We start from the raw sequence: 14,759 nt of genomic DNA on the forward strand, positions 1-14,759 counted from the left end.
ACCTGGCACAGCGCTTCCATCGAGGCAGGGGGGCTCATTGTGGCAAAGGGGCATTTTCCTATGGTGGCCTTTGTGGCTGCCCCATATCACTCCAGATTTGCTCTACCCTGCATGTGCCCGCTTGACCACTTTGATCTGCAGAACAGGCACTCATAATACTCATTCCGCACTTGTAAGAAATCAGTACTTTAGCGTGGCGGCGCCTGCACTTTGGAGTTCCCTCCCTGTTGATGTCACTGTATTATTTTGGGTGTTCATGCACACAAAGTAGACCTTCCAAGTGTCCCTATTTTCCAAGGACAGTCCCAGATTTACAGAAACCACCCCAATTTCTGATTTGATCCCGGAACGTTCTGCTATTCCAGGAACGTTCTCTTATTTTCATCGGGGAAATGTTGGAGGATATGGAGTTATGCGATCCCCAAGCCAAGGAGATAAGTAACTATACAACCTTTAGAAGACATCTGAAGGCAGCCCTGTATATACAAGTTTTTAAAATGTTTAATGTTTCATTATGTTTTTATATATGTTGGAAGCCGCCCAAAGTGGTTGGAGGAACACATTATTATTATTATTATTATTATTATTATTATTATTATTATTGAATAAGACAACCCTAGTTTCATTGGAGAAATGTTGGTGGGTATGCATAAAACTTGCAAGCCCCCCCCCCCCCCCCCGAGCAGAAAACTAGGCATGTTGTAGAGGCTCCAATCGGACATACATTTGATTCATGTCAGTATGGCTCTCTGCTTTTTCAGTCAACAGATTAACTAGCTGTCTGAAGAGGGCTTGTGACTGTGTGCAGTCCTCAAAGAAGGCTGAAGAGTCCTTAAGCAACACCTGTACTAAATTGCTGGAGGGCTAAATAGTTTGAGAAAACAAAGACTTGTTAAGTCTCCTGTTACAGGCACTTAAGGCTCATATAACCCTCTCTAGATTTCGCTCCAGGGAATTATTTGTCTCGGGTATTGCCTTTCGATCCTGTTCGTAGAAGCATCCATCTTGATCCGTGAGTTTGCACAGCACATGCAGGACAGTGCCTGACACTTAAGAAGAAAAGAGATCTTAAACATTTGGAGTCTATTCAGAGCTTTTGTATTTTCCCTTTTATTAGTTCATATTTCTCACAGAAATGTTTTCAGGGGCCATAAAAAAATGGATTAGCATTTGCCAGATCTGTGGTAAAAAGAGAACAACAGGCCTCTTCTCTAAAAGGTTTGCATGGGGATGGTATCCTAGGATGCAGACCTCCCCACCCTGCAAGGCAAGAGTGAAATGAACACCCACAATGCTTAAAAGTTGTTAGGAAACCCCCTATTCCCTTTACAGGGCTTAAATTCCAAGAGTTCCTAGGGAAGAAGGACTGATTGTTGAACCCCTCTGGAAATTGTAGCTCTGTGAGAGGAATAGGGGTCCCTGAACAACTTTCAATACCCTTGACAACCTGCAGTTCCCACAATTCTATGACTGTATAACAATGCTTAAAATATATGGTGTGGAAGTGACTTCAGAGTCCACCACTGATCCTTTTATGAACCTACCACTTCCTTGCTCAGTGTTCTTTGATCACAGATGCAGATTCTGTGCATGTGTGGGGCAACTTTGTCTGTAGTTGTTCATCTTATGATATCCACTTGTTGCAGTGGTCAAATGGGCCAGAACATGCTGGCCTGCTTGCTCCGCATCTTAGAAGATTATTTGCACAGAAGGAGGCTCTTCTCACATGCCACTTGGAGAACATTGATCAGCTCCCAGGTGAGGAGACTCTTATTCTGCTCAGAGAATTACAATTCCCAGTGTTCCTCAGGGAGAGGGACTGATTCTTAAACTAGTTCTGGGGGGAAACAGGGTTCTCCTAATCACTCTCAGCTCCTTTAACGAATTACAGTTCCCAGAATTCTTTTGGAGTGGGAGCTATGCCTGTTTATGGGATCCTAGTGGTGTGAATGTGGCCTTAGTTCTGCCCAGAGCACATCAATTGAAATCAGTGGCTCAACATTAGTTATGTCCATCAATATCAAAAGGCTGACCTTGAGCAGGACTAAAGTTGGATTCATCCCAAAGGATGTGTGGAGAAGAACATAGTGGGCTGTGCCATTAGTCAAGGCTGTGTTCTGCCTTCTTCCTCCCTTGCTCGCATTCTCACTCACTCACACTCCTTCAAAAACTTCCATGCCTTGTCTATATTAGCCAGGTTTATTCAGCAGAATATTTCGTCAGATCTGGGTTTCCTGGACTTGATCTCTTCTGTTGCTGATGGTGGTTAAAAAACAAAACAAAAACAAAACTTAAATACTTTCTCTCTACTCGGTAAGCGTACATTTCTCCCTTACTGGCAAGAGGTGATATAAATTATAAAGAAAAGGAGACGTCCCCCCCTGACCCGAGACCCATTTCAGACGTCCCTTGCCCTACAACTGTGTGTCGGAGGGGCCTGCAGTATTCAACAGGCTGCTGGGATTAGGGCCATTCCACCCTCTAGCAAGTTCAACTTTCCCCCTGTCACGTGAAGGGGTCTCTCCATCAGTCCCAGCCAAAGTCCTGCCCTGTCATCTGGTAGAATTTCATGTTAAAGGGTCTGTAGAACTCCTGCAGGCGGCGGATGACCTGCGGGTCGATTTTGGGGTGCGGCCTCCCTTTGGATTTCCCTAGGCACCGGGGTCGGCTGCTCCCTTCGGGCTTCTTCAAGCAAGGGAAGCCCTTAGTCTCGTTGAAGTAGAAGTGCTTGTCCGTCACCACCCGCTTGATCCCCAGAAAGTCTTGGACGCGGGCCATCTCCCCGGCTGGGTCGCTCACCAGCCTCTCCCCACTGACAAAGAGGAACTTGGAGAGGGGGAAATACCGCAGCCAGCTGTCCAGGTGTTTGGCATAAATGCCGATCCGCACAGCACTCCAGGTGGTGTCGATGAGGCCCGTGCTGATGTTCTTGAAGGCCAAGGCTTGGAAGCTAGGGATGGTGGGGTTCTTGGAAAGGGTCTGTGTGTAGTCTGAAATGGCCCGTGTCACCGGGTTGCGCACCACCACAATCAGCTTGGTGTCCCTGGACATGTTGTAAATGCGCCGGGGGGCTTCCTTGGTCACAAAGTAGCTCGGCGTCTTCTCCATGGTGATCTGTCCCTCCAAGGTGCGGGGCATCAAGTTTCTGGGGAAATAAAAGGGCATTGGTAAGGATCCTGCCTCGATAATTCTACATCCTTCAGACCCCCACCAACTCTCTATGGGTGCAATCAGATACAAATAAGATCGCATTGGTTTACTTTTTACTTTTTCTTTTTTAAAAAAATTATGTGTATCATTGATTTGACACAAAAAATGCAAGCCTAAGAAAACCAAAAATTAAAAATATAAAGCATAAAGCACTGCAGCCTGGAAGGACAAAAGTACAAAGATATAGCACAGATCCAACGGGCTAATCAAGTATTTACTCATGTAAAGATTTTCTTTACCAATAATAAAGACATATAAAAATATAAATATTCTCCACCTGTGAGTTCCATACTGCTTTGGTTTTCCTGATTATAATGCAAGTGCTTCCATCCTGTTTTCTAACATTCCTTTCACACTGCAGTGACTGTTGTATTATGAGGGGACTGTGGCTTTACCAATATACTGGCATTGCACCAAGACTGCAACAAGGAGCTTTTAATTTACTTTTTAAAATTTTCAGAACAATATATATACTGAAAAACAAATAATAACACTATTTTAAAGCCAGATTTTTTTTTAAAAAATGCACATATATGAATATGAGAGAATCTATCCACTCAGTTTTCTTATTTGTTGAATCATCTATTCAAGTTCTACAGATTTCCACATCGATTTGTGGATATATATATATATATATATATAGTCAGCAGGAAATTTTTCTGTTATTTTATTTTGAATTCCCCCTAATATAATGCATTTTTGTATGTTACTGTCTCCAACTTTAATGTTCCTTTCCTGCTGATATATGCATGGGAGAACTGAATTGCAAAATTCAGAGATGGGCAGATTTCGCAGGGGAACTGTGTTTCATTTTTCGTATTGTTTCAGAAAAAAAATGGAATTAAATGTGAACAGAATTTGGTTTTTCTTCCCCATCTCACACCAGATACACTGCATTGCAGTAGCCTAATCAGGAGTTACCAGAGCATGCATTAGTGCTATGGAACAATTAACTTTCCCCAGCTGTTGTGAGTCTGTTGCAGCATAACAACAAAGAGGACTTGGAGTCTTTGTTGTGTGTATATTCCCTTTTGGTGCTGTAAGGACAGAACCCTCCCTTGTGTTTGTGTGTGGCTTGCCACCTGGGGCTCTTTTACAAACAAAAAAACAAGACCTGCATTCATGCTTGAAAGCTGCGATGACCTGTTGGGCATTCTTGATAAACTTGAAAACAAGCTCTCTGGGTTTCAGCCGCAGCCTTGAAGTGAGTAATACTCTTGGGAGCTGCAAAGATAACACTTCATAGACGCAGAGGGGAGCGGGCACTCCAAATTGGGCACGGTTTGAAGAGCCAGGTCACAAGGCGATACAATGCCGTGTCCTCAAGCTACCAAATCAAATTGCCCTTCCAAGACCAGGCAGTCAGCAAACACTGACAGCTCTTGCTAACTGGCTGAGGTTTCTGGCACGGTGCAGGTTTTAAAAAAGGGACCATTGTTCTTCCGTTCCACGGCGCCTCCAAACACCAGTTTGTTCTCCTGTCACTTCATGACTTATCTGCCAGCCTCGTCCTCAGGAAAACGAGACCCACTTAAAAGCCTTCCCAAGATGTTGGCGCCTCCCTGACTGGAGTGCAGAAAACATGGGACGAGCAACAGGGAGCAAAGTGTGGTGGCTGGTGCAAAGTTGGAGGGTCGTAACTCGGTGGCAAAGCTCCTGCCTTGCATGCAGAAGGTCACAGGTTCAATACCCAATGGCACCTCCAGGTAGGGCTGGCAATGCCCCCTGCCTGAAATCCTGGAGAGCTGCTGCAGTGTAGACAATACTGAGCTACTTGGACCAGTATGAAGCAGATGCTTGTGTTCCTTCCCATGTACCTCAGCTCAGCGGTAGTTTTTTCCTGGGCTCTTCCTATTCCATTGTTCCTCTTTGACCTCAATGCCTCTACTTCTGTCTTGCCATTATCAACCTACTGTTCATTCCCATCATTCCCTACCTTTCAGCTTCTGGACCCTCTTCCCTTCAGATTCAGATTAGAGAGCTGATGTTGTGGTTAGAGTGTTGAACTAGGGTTCAAATCCCCACTTAGCCACAAAGCTCTCCAGGTGACCACGGGCCAGTCACTCACTCTCAACCTAACCTACCTCAAAGGTTTGTTATGAGGATAACATGGGGAGGAGGAGAACTGTGGATGCCACCTTGATTAATTAAATTTTTTAATGCCCCTCCCCTGCTATATATCAGCAGGGCAAAGCTTTCTCCCATCTGAAGACTCTGTGATATATATATATGGAAAAATAAGACTGTTTCCCTGAAAGGATCTGAATGACTTGTCCGAATTTTGTCAATGCAGGAAGTGAGCAGAACATCCATGAACACACCATGACATCACAGCAGTTCTGCCAATAGCTGGAGATGGTGGACAAATGACAGGCAGGATTTAGTGTATTAAAATATTTCATCAAACATTCACAATTCCTAACCAGCCCAAAACCCTAAAGCCATATTGAAGGGGAATCTTCCCCTTGCAACTAATATTCGCAGATTATACTCTTTTCCATACACGGTCAGAGCCTTAAAATAAAAATAAAAATCAGTCATGCTCCTGCTCTCTTCCTCGCCGTCCCCCGCCACATCCCACGCCCACGGCTTCCACATGTCAAACATTAACGCTCTGCGTTCTTTCAGATCCGGGCTTTGGTCACAGGACATTTCTGAGCAGTGGGGACGGCCATGAACCCATTTCAACAAGACTTTCGGGAGTGGAGCCAAGTTCCCCTTCCCCCACTGGAAAAGGAATACCAAACAGTTCAGTTGCATGTCAATTATTTTAATGACAATCAGATGTCAGAAATTAGGAAAGATCTGGGGGGAGGGAGGGGTGTGTGAGAAGGAATACGTTTAGCATGTACATATGTGAAATGTGTCAGAAAAGCTTTCCTATTTGGGAAAAAAAACTTCTGGAGGATATTCACATTCAGACAATACGCTTCTCCTTTCCTGTAATACTGCTATTTATTTATTTATTTGTATCCAGGGCTGCACAGAGTTCCACTTGCACAACTTCTTCTCTTTCCCCTGCGAACCCCTAAATATTCTCTGATTTTGAGGGTGCCTGTGGGTGGGACTGGAGGGGACAGGAGAGGCAGAGGGAGAAGAGGGGGTCTGTTGCAGGAGCAGAGCTGCAGTGTTGGAAGCAGCCACATAATAAGATATAACAATATTACTCAGTTCGGTGTCACTAGCTTTTCCAAAGGAGTCTTGTGACTCTGCCAGCACCAGCCACTTGCAGACATTCACAGCAAAAGATTGTGCTCGCTTCCATGCTTTGGAAAAACACTCACGCAGGAAATCTGCACTGAAGCTGCTGACAAAATTTCATGAGAAAAAAACACACACACACAGACAAAAATTGATGTGAAAAAGAAGGAAACTGAACGTAAAGATTTGAAAAAGGAGAAACCGAAATCATGAGATGCAATCATCATAATTAGACAGCCCCACATAAAGCGTGTTACAGTAATTGAGTCTTGACGTAATGAGCAAATTGTCATGGGCTGTCTGAGTCAGGATGATGCAGATTGCGGATTGGCCGAGAACCTGGGTGGCTAAGCAAGGACTGGGGGTGAGGCTTCCCTCAACCAGCTCTCTTGTCTCATCTGTTCCCAGAATGAGAGCCACATGTCCTGCCTACCTCTCCATCCCCACCCCTCTCCATCTGACACTCCTATGGTGCTCATTGCGCTGCCCATCTTGTTTCTGGGAGTAGCTCTGCCAACCTCAAGGGAAAAGGTTCACCCATCCCAGCCACCTCTCAGGAGGCAGAGACACATTCTCCATCACCTAGGTCTAGGAGGAACCAAAAGAGAAGAGAGCCTACTAGGCGTAGCGAGAGATTTCAGAAATGCTTACTGCCCGAAAATGAGCCTGGCTCATTCCTATATATAGGATGCCAAGGGGTGTGGCAGTGTCGGATCAACGTCTAAAACTTTGGCAGTTGGAGCACCTGCCTTTGTTGCAGCTGAATTTGGGATTAACCGTGTGCATTGCCTGGAGTGCCTTAAGCCAGCAATTTGCATCTGCACTGCAGTGATCTAAGCATTAAAGCCTTTGGAAAGAATCCTTCTTCAGGTCTTTGTTCTACAGCAACTGGGAGCCAGGACATGAATGAGCCGCTGTGTTCAGCGAAACAGGTCCAGGAATGGTAGCAGCTGGTGCACCAGCTAAAGTTGGTAGAAGATGCCCCTCCATTCCATGTACTGAAGCTGAATGGGCCAGCAGTCTAGACAGGGTCTTCTGACAGGCTAGTGTAGGGGAGAGTAGGAGGAGATACACACAACTCTGTCCTGGGTCCCATGACTGCCACCCCTATGCATCTGCCACCTGAGGAAGCCGCCTGACTGCCTAATGATAGCGACCGGCCCTAGTTTGACTGTGTTACCACTGTGATCTACATGGACGTGGATTTTGTTAGTGATCATAACACAGCGGTATAATAACATGAGCTATTCCACCAGAAGCCCAGATCAAGAGTGAACATCTCAAGGACACCAGTGCTTTTTGGAAAGAATAATGTACAAAAGAAAGGGAAGGCCATCAAGGGGGCTTATTGATCCTTAGTTAAAATCAAAGCTTGTTCCAGTTTCATTTGAGCATCTTCAAGACAGATTCAGGACTGATCAAAGAAAGTCCTTCACACATTGCAGAGTTAAACTATGGAACTTGCTCCCCCAGGAGGCTGTGATGGTCACCAGCTTAGATTGCTTTCAAAGAGGATTGGGCAAATTCATTGAGAGGGCTATCAATGGCTACCAGCCACAATGACTATGCTCTTCCTCCACTGTTGGAAACAGTGGTTGTTTCTGAATACCAGTTACTGGAAACTTGTGTGCTCTTGTGCTCAGGTCCTACTTGCCACTTTCTCACGAGTATCTGGTTGGCCACTGTAAGAACAGGATGCTGGACTAGATGGGCCACTGGCCTGATCCAGCAGAGCTGTTCTTATAGTATTATGCTACACAGACAAATATGACTCCTTTAAATGTTAGAGGCCCTCTTCAGCTTCCTCCTGTGCTTCCTCTCGGCTGGATCGCATCTGAGCTCAGCCAAGCCCGTTTCTCCTTCACCCAAAAGACTCTCCAATCATCACTTTATTGTTACGCCAATAAATATTTACTGAGCGTTCAATGGCTTTTGTTCTTCATTTAGCGAAATGCAAGTTGTAAGTGTAACTGTTAAGGGCTCTTTTCTCCAGCCAGGCATTTTCACAACTATAGAGCACCTGTCTTAATGATGGATGGGTAAATCACTCCGTGTTAAGTGCTTAATCAATGCTGGCTGTTAAGGGGCCAGCGAGGGCTGGTCTTGAGGCTGCCAGTGGCACAGAGCTGAGAGCAAAGAAACAAAAACACCCCACATAAAGCCAGGCCGAGCTCTAATTCCTTTATTAATTCTCTCCTCTACGCCTTCTGCTAAGGCCTAGTTTGTTCCTTGACACCTTATTCTTAGCTGCCTTCAGTTTGAGACCCCAAGGGATTGAAGGATGGAGGATAGAGCCCTTGAATAAATAGGGGCTCTAGAATATAAGTGTGATCAGGGCTGGTACAATGCTGACTAAGATGGGCCCAGTGCCAGCTCCAAGTCACTGATTCCTGGATGATGATGATGATGATGATGCCTTTCTCCCAAGTTGGCATTCCAGGTGGCTTCCAACATTTAAAAACACATTATAAAACAGAAAGTAATAAAAGCAAACTAGTTAAAAACAATAACTAAAATACAGCAAAACACATTTGGAAGCAACTATTAAAACGCAGTGGCCAGCGTCATCTGCATCTTCCCCACGCAAAGCCTTTCAGAACAGGAAGGTCTTAGCTTGCTGCTGGAAGGATAAGAGGGGGAGCCAGTCTAACCCCTCCTGGGAGGGAATCCCACACTCTGGGCGCAGCCACAGAGAAGGCTCTCTCTCGTGTCACCACCAACTGTGCTTCTGATGTTGATGGGAACTGAGAGATGGCGCTCACTCGAGGGTCTCAGCACCCAGGCAGGTTCATAGAGGGAGATAGGATATTTCAGGTAACCTTAGCCCAATGTATATAGGGCCTTATAGATCACAACCAGCACTTTGAATTATTCCCGGAAATGGACCAGTAGCCAGGGATTTATTTGCTTATTTATTTAAAAAAGTAAAAAAAAAAGTACACAAATAGAAAAGTTAGTATGTAAATTCATGAACATGACCAACAGCTGGTTTTTTAAAAACCAGGCAGAACACATACACATTTTCAAAATAGGGATATCATATCGAAATCTCACTTTATTATCAGGTTTTGGAGTGGCGCGCATGTGCTCCAGAATTTTCACATCATTCAGAAATGTCCAGATTGCCTAAACCCTTCACAAAATGGTCTTCAATAAAGGCATCATAATAAATGACACAGTTGCTGGTGTGATAGAAGGTCCCACTGAGCAACTTAGATACCCCATTCTGCACCAGCTGACCTTCTGAGCCAACCTTGAGGGCAGCCCCACATGAAGCGTGTTACAGTAGTCCAATCTTGAAGTCATGAAAAAATGGGTCATATAGCACCTTCCACTTTGGCATAATGGTCAGAGTGTCAGACTAGGATACGGGAGACCTGGGTTCAAATCCTCACTCGGCCATGAAGCTCACTGGGTAATCCTAGGCCAGTCACTGCCTCTCCACCTAACCTACCTCACAGGGGTGTTGTGGGGATTAAATGAGCATGGGGAGAACTATGTAAACCACCTCGAGCACCCTAGAGGAAAAGGTGAGATAGAAATGCAATAGATAGATAGATAATTCATTGGCAACTCTAGGTGATACATTTTTCATCCCTTTGTAGGATCCTCCTTGCTCTCCTCTGACTTTTGCTTCAGCCTACCAACTGCCTTTGTGAAATCGGGAGCCCAACGCTGAATGCAAGCATTGTTTGTCTTCTGCCACGGCCCCACCCCACCTTACCCCATAGGTGGTCTTTGGCACCTCTTGGCCCCACAGAATCCCCCTCCCCCTGTGCCAGGGGAGCTGTTGCTTTGTTGGGTCAAAGCCAAGGAAGAGGAAACGGAGCTAAACAGCTGCCCAGGAGGCCTCTGCTAATCACTACTTTTTCTTCTTCCTGAGAAGCAATATGGGATAATCATAATGACTTGTAAAAAACACACACACACACAGCAGTTTGATCTGGAGCCAATCTGTCTCATTATGTCGGCCTGTACAATATGCAGACTTCTTTGATGTACAAAGCAATGGGAGATGCACGCCATAAATCCGAATGGGGGCGGCAACATCTCGTTGCAGCCCAGCCAAGCACTGATGGCCTTTCTCAGCCTGTTCTCTGGGAACATCCGCTTTGCAATGCTTAAATATTTCCCCGTTAGCAAAAGGAGTTAAGAACTGCCTTACACGATTAGCACAAAGGCTGACCTAGAACAGTCAACCTGCAGCTCTCCAGGGATTTTGGACTATGACTCCCACCTACTCCCTGGCATCCTACAGCTTGCACTGGATGGAGATGAAGGAAGTTTTCACCCAGAGTTCCCTGTGATAGTTGAGCTTCCTGCATTTCAGGGGGTTGGACAAGATCAGTGATGGCCAAACTTGGCCCTCCAGCGGTTTTGGGACTACAACTCCCATCATCCCTAGCTAACAGGACCAATTCAGGGATGATGGGAATTGTAGTCCCAAAACAGCTGGAGGGCCAAGTTTGGCCATCACTGGACTAGATGATCCTCAGGGACCCTTCCAATTCTACAATTCTATGATAAACCACTCTGAAAACTGTAGCTTGGTAAGGGGGTTAGGGGTTTCCTAAGAACTCTCAGCACTATTAACAAACTATACTTCCTAGAAGTCTTTGGGGGAAGCCATGGCTTTTTAAAGTGGAATTATATTGCTTTAAATACATGGTGTGGGAGTGACCTTTGCTGTGACTGCTCTCTTCTCTTTAATAATATTAAATATCATCCATGAGAGGTCTGGAGGGTGGCAATACAAGAACAGGCCTTTTCTGTAGCGGCTTTCCGTTTGTGAAATGCTCTCCCTAGGTTGGTTTGACTGGTGCCTTCAATATACACCTTTAGGCGCCAGGTGAAAATGTTCCTCTTTAACCATGTTCCTCTTTAACCAGGCCTTGGCTGATTGACATTAAAATGCTTTGAGGAGGGGGCAATTATAGGGTTGTTCTTGTTTTTATTTCTATTATGTATTTTGTGTTTTTATATTGTGACTTTATCTTGTGAGCCACCCTGAGACCTGCAACTATAGGACGGTATACAAATTCTCCTCCTCCTCATCTCTTTCATCATCATCATCGTCGTCTCTTTCATTTAAAAATGCTTTTTGATACTTGTAGGTCATCTTAGGGCTCATCCACATTTCTGCTTTCTAACCACAGGTCCAAGAAGTTTTGTCTTTGCCCCTCTGTCCTCCCCCAGAAAACGTGCTCTTTAGTACTGAATCGCGTTTCGGAGGAAACCTGATGGATGTTTGCTCTGATTTAGTTGTAAACAGTGGGTTTCTCTAGGGGAAAGGGGCAGGGCAAGTGGAAATTTGGGTGAGCCCTTATAGGTTGGTACACGCTATACCCATAAACCCCACTGAAAGCAAATCCCTCCTCAATGAATTCTGGGCACTGTAGTTTATACTTTACAGAGTTACAATTCCCAGGAACTCTTAACAAACTACAGTGCTCAGAAATCTTTGAGGGGGGGAAATGTGCTTCGAATGGGCTTTAAAGTTGCAGCCTTATTCAAGAACAAGTTGAACTGCAGATGTGAATAGGCAGCACAGCTTTCAAAAAGCTAGAGGTGAGTGAGGGTTTTGTGCTGTGAGTAACAGTTTCGGAACCAGCAAGGAAATCACGGGCAGTGAGAAATTCAGGAGCCATCCAGTGAATGAGTCAGCCAGAAAAAAATAATTTTGCTTCTGAACTCCTTTGATCTTGCCTCTTGCCCACACAGAGAACGGAGGCGGCTGCCCAGGCAGCTGTACTAAGCAACAGGCTCAACATTGCCCAGCAAAGATTTATTAGGGTTTATGCTTCTTTCCCACCTTATCCCTTTGGCACGTAGGGTCGGTAATGTTTCCTTCTTTCCTGGTTTAGAGAGTTTATTCTTTGCCTTTAAATGGATTATCTGGTTGCCTTGAATAACAATTTTGCCTTGCCATGTTTGACATTGGTTGTAGAGTTAATACAGAGAGTTAGGAAAGCAGGTGGAGGGGCATAGATGGTGACACAGAGGTTACATCCACGCCATACATTTAAACCACTTTAAACACTCATTGGTTCCTCCAGAGAATCCTGGGATCTGAAGTTTGTTAAGGTGCTGAGAGTTGCTAGGAGACCCTCATTCCCCTTCCCAGAGTTGCAGTTCCCAGAGTTCTCTGGAAAGAGGTTTTGATTGTTAAACCACTTTGGGAACTGTAGTTCTGGAAGGGCAATGGGGGACTCCTAGCAACTCTCACCATTATGGGTGCTCATTTCACTCTTTTACTTGCCTTCCTTTACCCCACAAAGAGCTACAATTTCCATAATTCCCTGTGACGAAGGACTGATCATTAAGCAACTCTAGCAATCATAGCTCTGTGAGGAGAATTAATTATTTGGGGGTTGGAAGAACCCATGGCTATTTAAAGTGGTGTCATAGTGTTTTAAATGCATGTGAATGTGGTTCTGTCCTGGTTTCTAACATTCATGGCTTTACCTGTTGCATTATGGAAATGCATAGCTTTTGGCTTGATACACTGCCATGCCACACTAAAGTTCATTCACATCTGTGGTTTGACACAATATCAGTCCTGACTGGACATGTTGCCACCCTTCTGTTCCTCCAGGATTCCCCCAGGGGGGAAACCATACATGCTGAAATATTACCCCATTTTTCCTCCACATGACATGATCCACGAAAACGGTGGGAAAATTACAGAGCAAAACTCTCCAGACTTTCCAGGCTAACAGGGTTGCAAATAGTTTTCTTTTTCTTGCTGGAAGCAATTAAGATGTAAATGAGGGCTAAACTTCCTTTAGATTTTCAGAAGTGACCTTTACGTCATGTGAAAGATGTAAAATGCGAAAATTATCGCATAGGCACGTCCTGCAAATACCGTGTTATTAGGAGGTCCGTTCTGCACAATGTAAGAACTGTGGCTGCTACCCTTTGGATTTCCCTCCTGTTAAATCTTAGACAGCCACCTTCTCTTATGTCTTTCCACTGCCTGCCAAAGACCTTCCTCTTTCAAGAAGACTTTTAAACAGAGATCTTGCCCACTCTGCAGCTGTATTGGAATTGTTTTTAAGATGCTTTAAATCTGTTTTTACTGTTTTATTGCTTGTCGTTGACTGCCCTGGGCTCATTTGTGAGGAAGGGCAGGGTGTAAATTGAATTAACTAAACAACAACCTTTCATGCTTGCCCAGGTGGAGGGATATCTGTGTTCAAAACCTCTGACTTTGGCATGGACAGAATGTACAATGCACAAAAGTGAGTCGTGTCTGTTGCCTCTGGCCCTGCCCACCACCAGCATGTGGCCCCCAAGAGGTTGGCCATGAGACATTGGGGCCCTTGGGCTGGAAAAGTCCGCCCACCCGTAGCCTATAGGAACAACCACAGTCCCCTCAACCCCACAGTTTTGCCCTACTCTACCGACCAAGCAGAGAGTTTTAGATATAATATTACACACAGCTACTGTGTGCCGATTTATGGAATAATTTATGTCCTTTCCAAATGTTTTTCTGGGTTTCTCATTGAATTTTTTTTTTAGTAGTATAGGAAAATGATTCTTTCCATGTGTTCCTTCCGAATGTTAAAAAAAATATCACTCAGCAAACACAAGCTTAGGAACTAAATCAATCATTCTGCTTAACGTGCAATAAAATGTTCATTATCAAGTGGGGGCAGAGGGGAAAAAAACCCCAGGCTGTGATGTCATTTGAGATACTGGAAAGGACTGCATTAAACCAGGCCAGTAAATCCTTCCAGCCTATCTCGAAAACACACGAGCGCATTCATTCAGCTCTAAAAGTGGAAGAATGTAATATTCTGCCCAGACTTCTTTCCCTTTTTTTTTCAATAATAAAACACGCCACTTCAGATTTATTTTATACGCCATAACATTTCTTGCTTCAAATAAACTCAGGAGGGAAACTCGCAAGATGCACTAAGAAGCTGGGAAACCCTCCTTGCTTTCGGAATTGCCTCTTCCAATGTAGCTGTGGAAAAGCAGCTCGCTCGCTCTTTTTTGATGCTGTGGGCCGATTTAAAACTGATTTTAAGAATTTCCCACACAAGGAAAAATGCTGCTTTGCATATATAATGTAACACCTGGAAGACTAAATTCCTTCAGCAATGGAAGTCGCCCACCAGAGACCAACTTCTGTTTATAAAAACCAGGAACTAGCAGAATAGTGAATGAACCTGGGTGGTCAGAAGAGCTTGGAACACCTCTCTGCAAATCTCTTTCTCCCCCAGCCCAGTGAGCAGCAACACTCAGCTGTATGTCACAGGTCTCTGTTCCATGTTCAGCAATAGCGGAAGCAATACAGTGCAGCCAGCCTCTTCCTGTGCTGTGTAGTAAAACTGGGCAGTAGC

At 44.8% G+C, this 14,759-nt stretch overlaps 1 protein-coding gene across 1 annotated transcript in view; it reads right to left on the reverse strand.

Annotated features, from left to right (window-relative positions):
* Positions 1-1,082: 1,082 nt before the first annotated feature.
* Positions 1,083-14,759, reverse strand: part of HS3ST6 (heparan sulfate-glucosamine 3-sulfotransferase 6) — a 75,612-nt gene continuing 61,935 nt past the window's right edge. The window contains exon 2 of the mRNA XM_083414259.1: positions 1,083-3,145. Coding sequence (XP_083270385.1) covers positions 2,527-3,145 — 619 coding nt within the window. The 3' untranslated portion in view covers positions 1,083-2,526. The remainder of the gene's footprint in view (positions 3,146-14,759) is intronic.

The sequence above is a fragment of the Podarcis tiliguerta genome, assembly GCF_965153285.1.
Source record: "Podarcis tiliguerta genome assembly, chromosome: 14".
NCBI classification, from domain to species: Eukaryota; Metazoa; Chordata; class Lepidosauria; order Squamata; family Lacertidae; genus Podarcis; species Podarcis tiliguerta.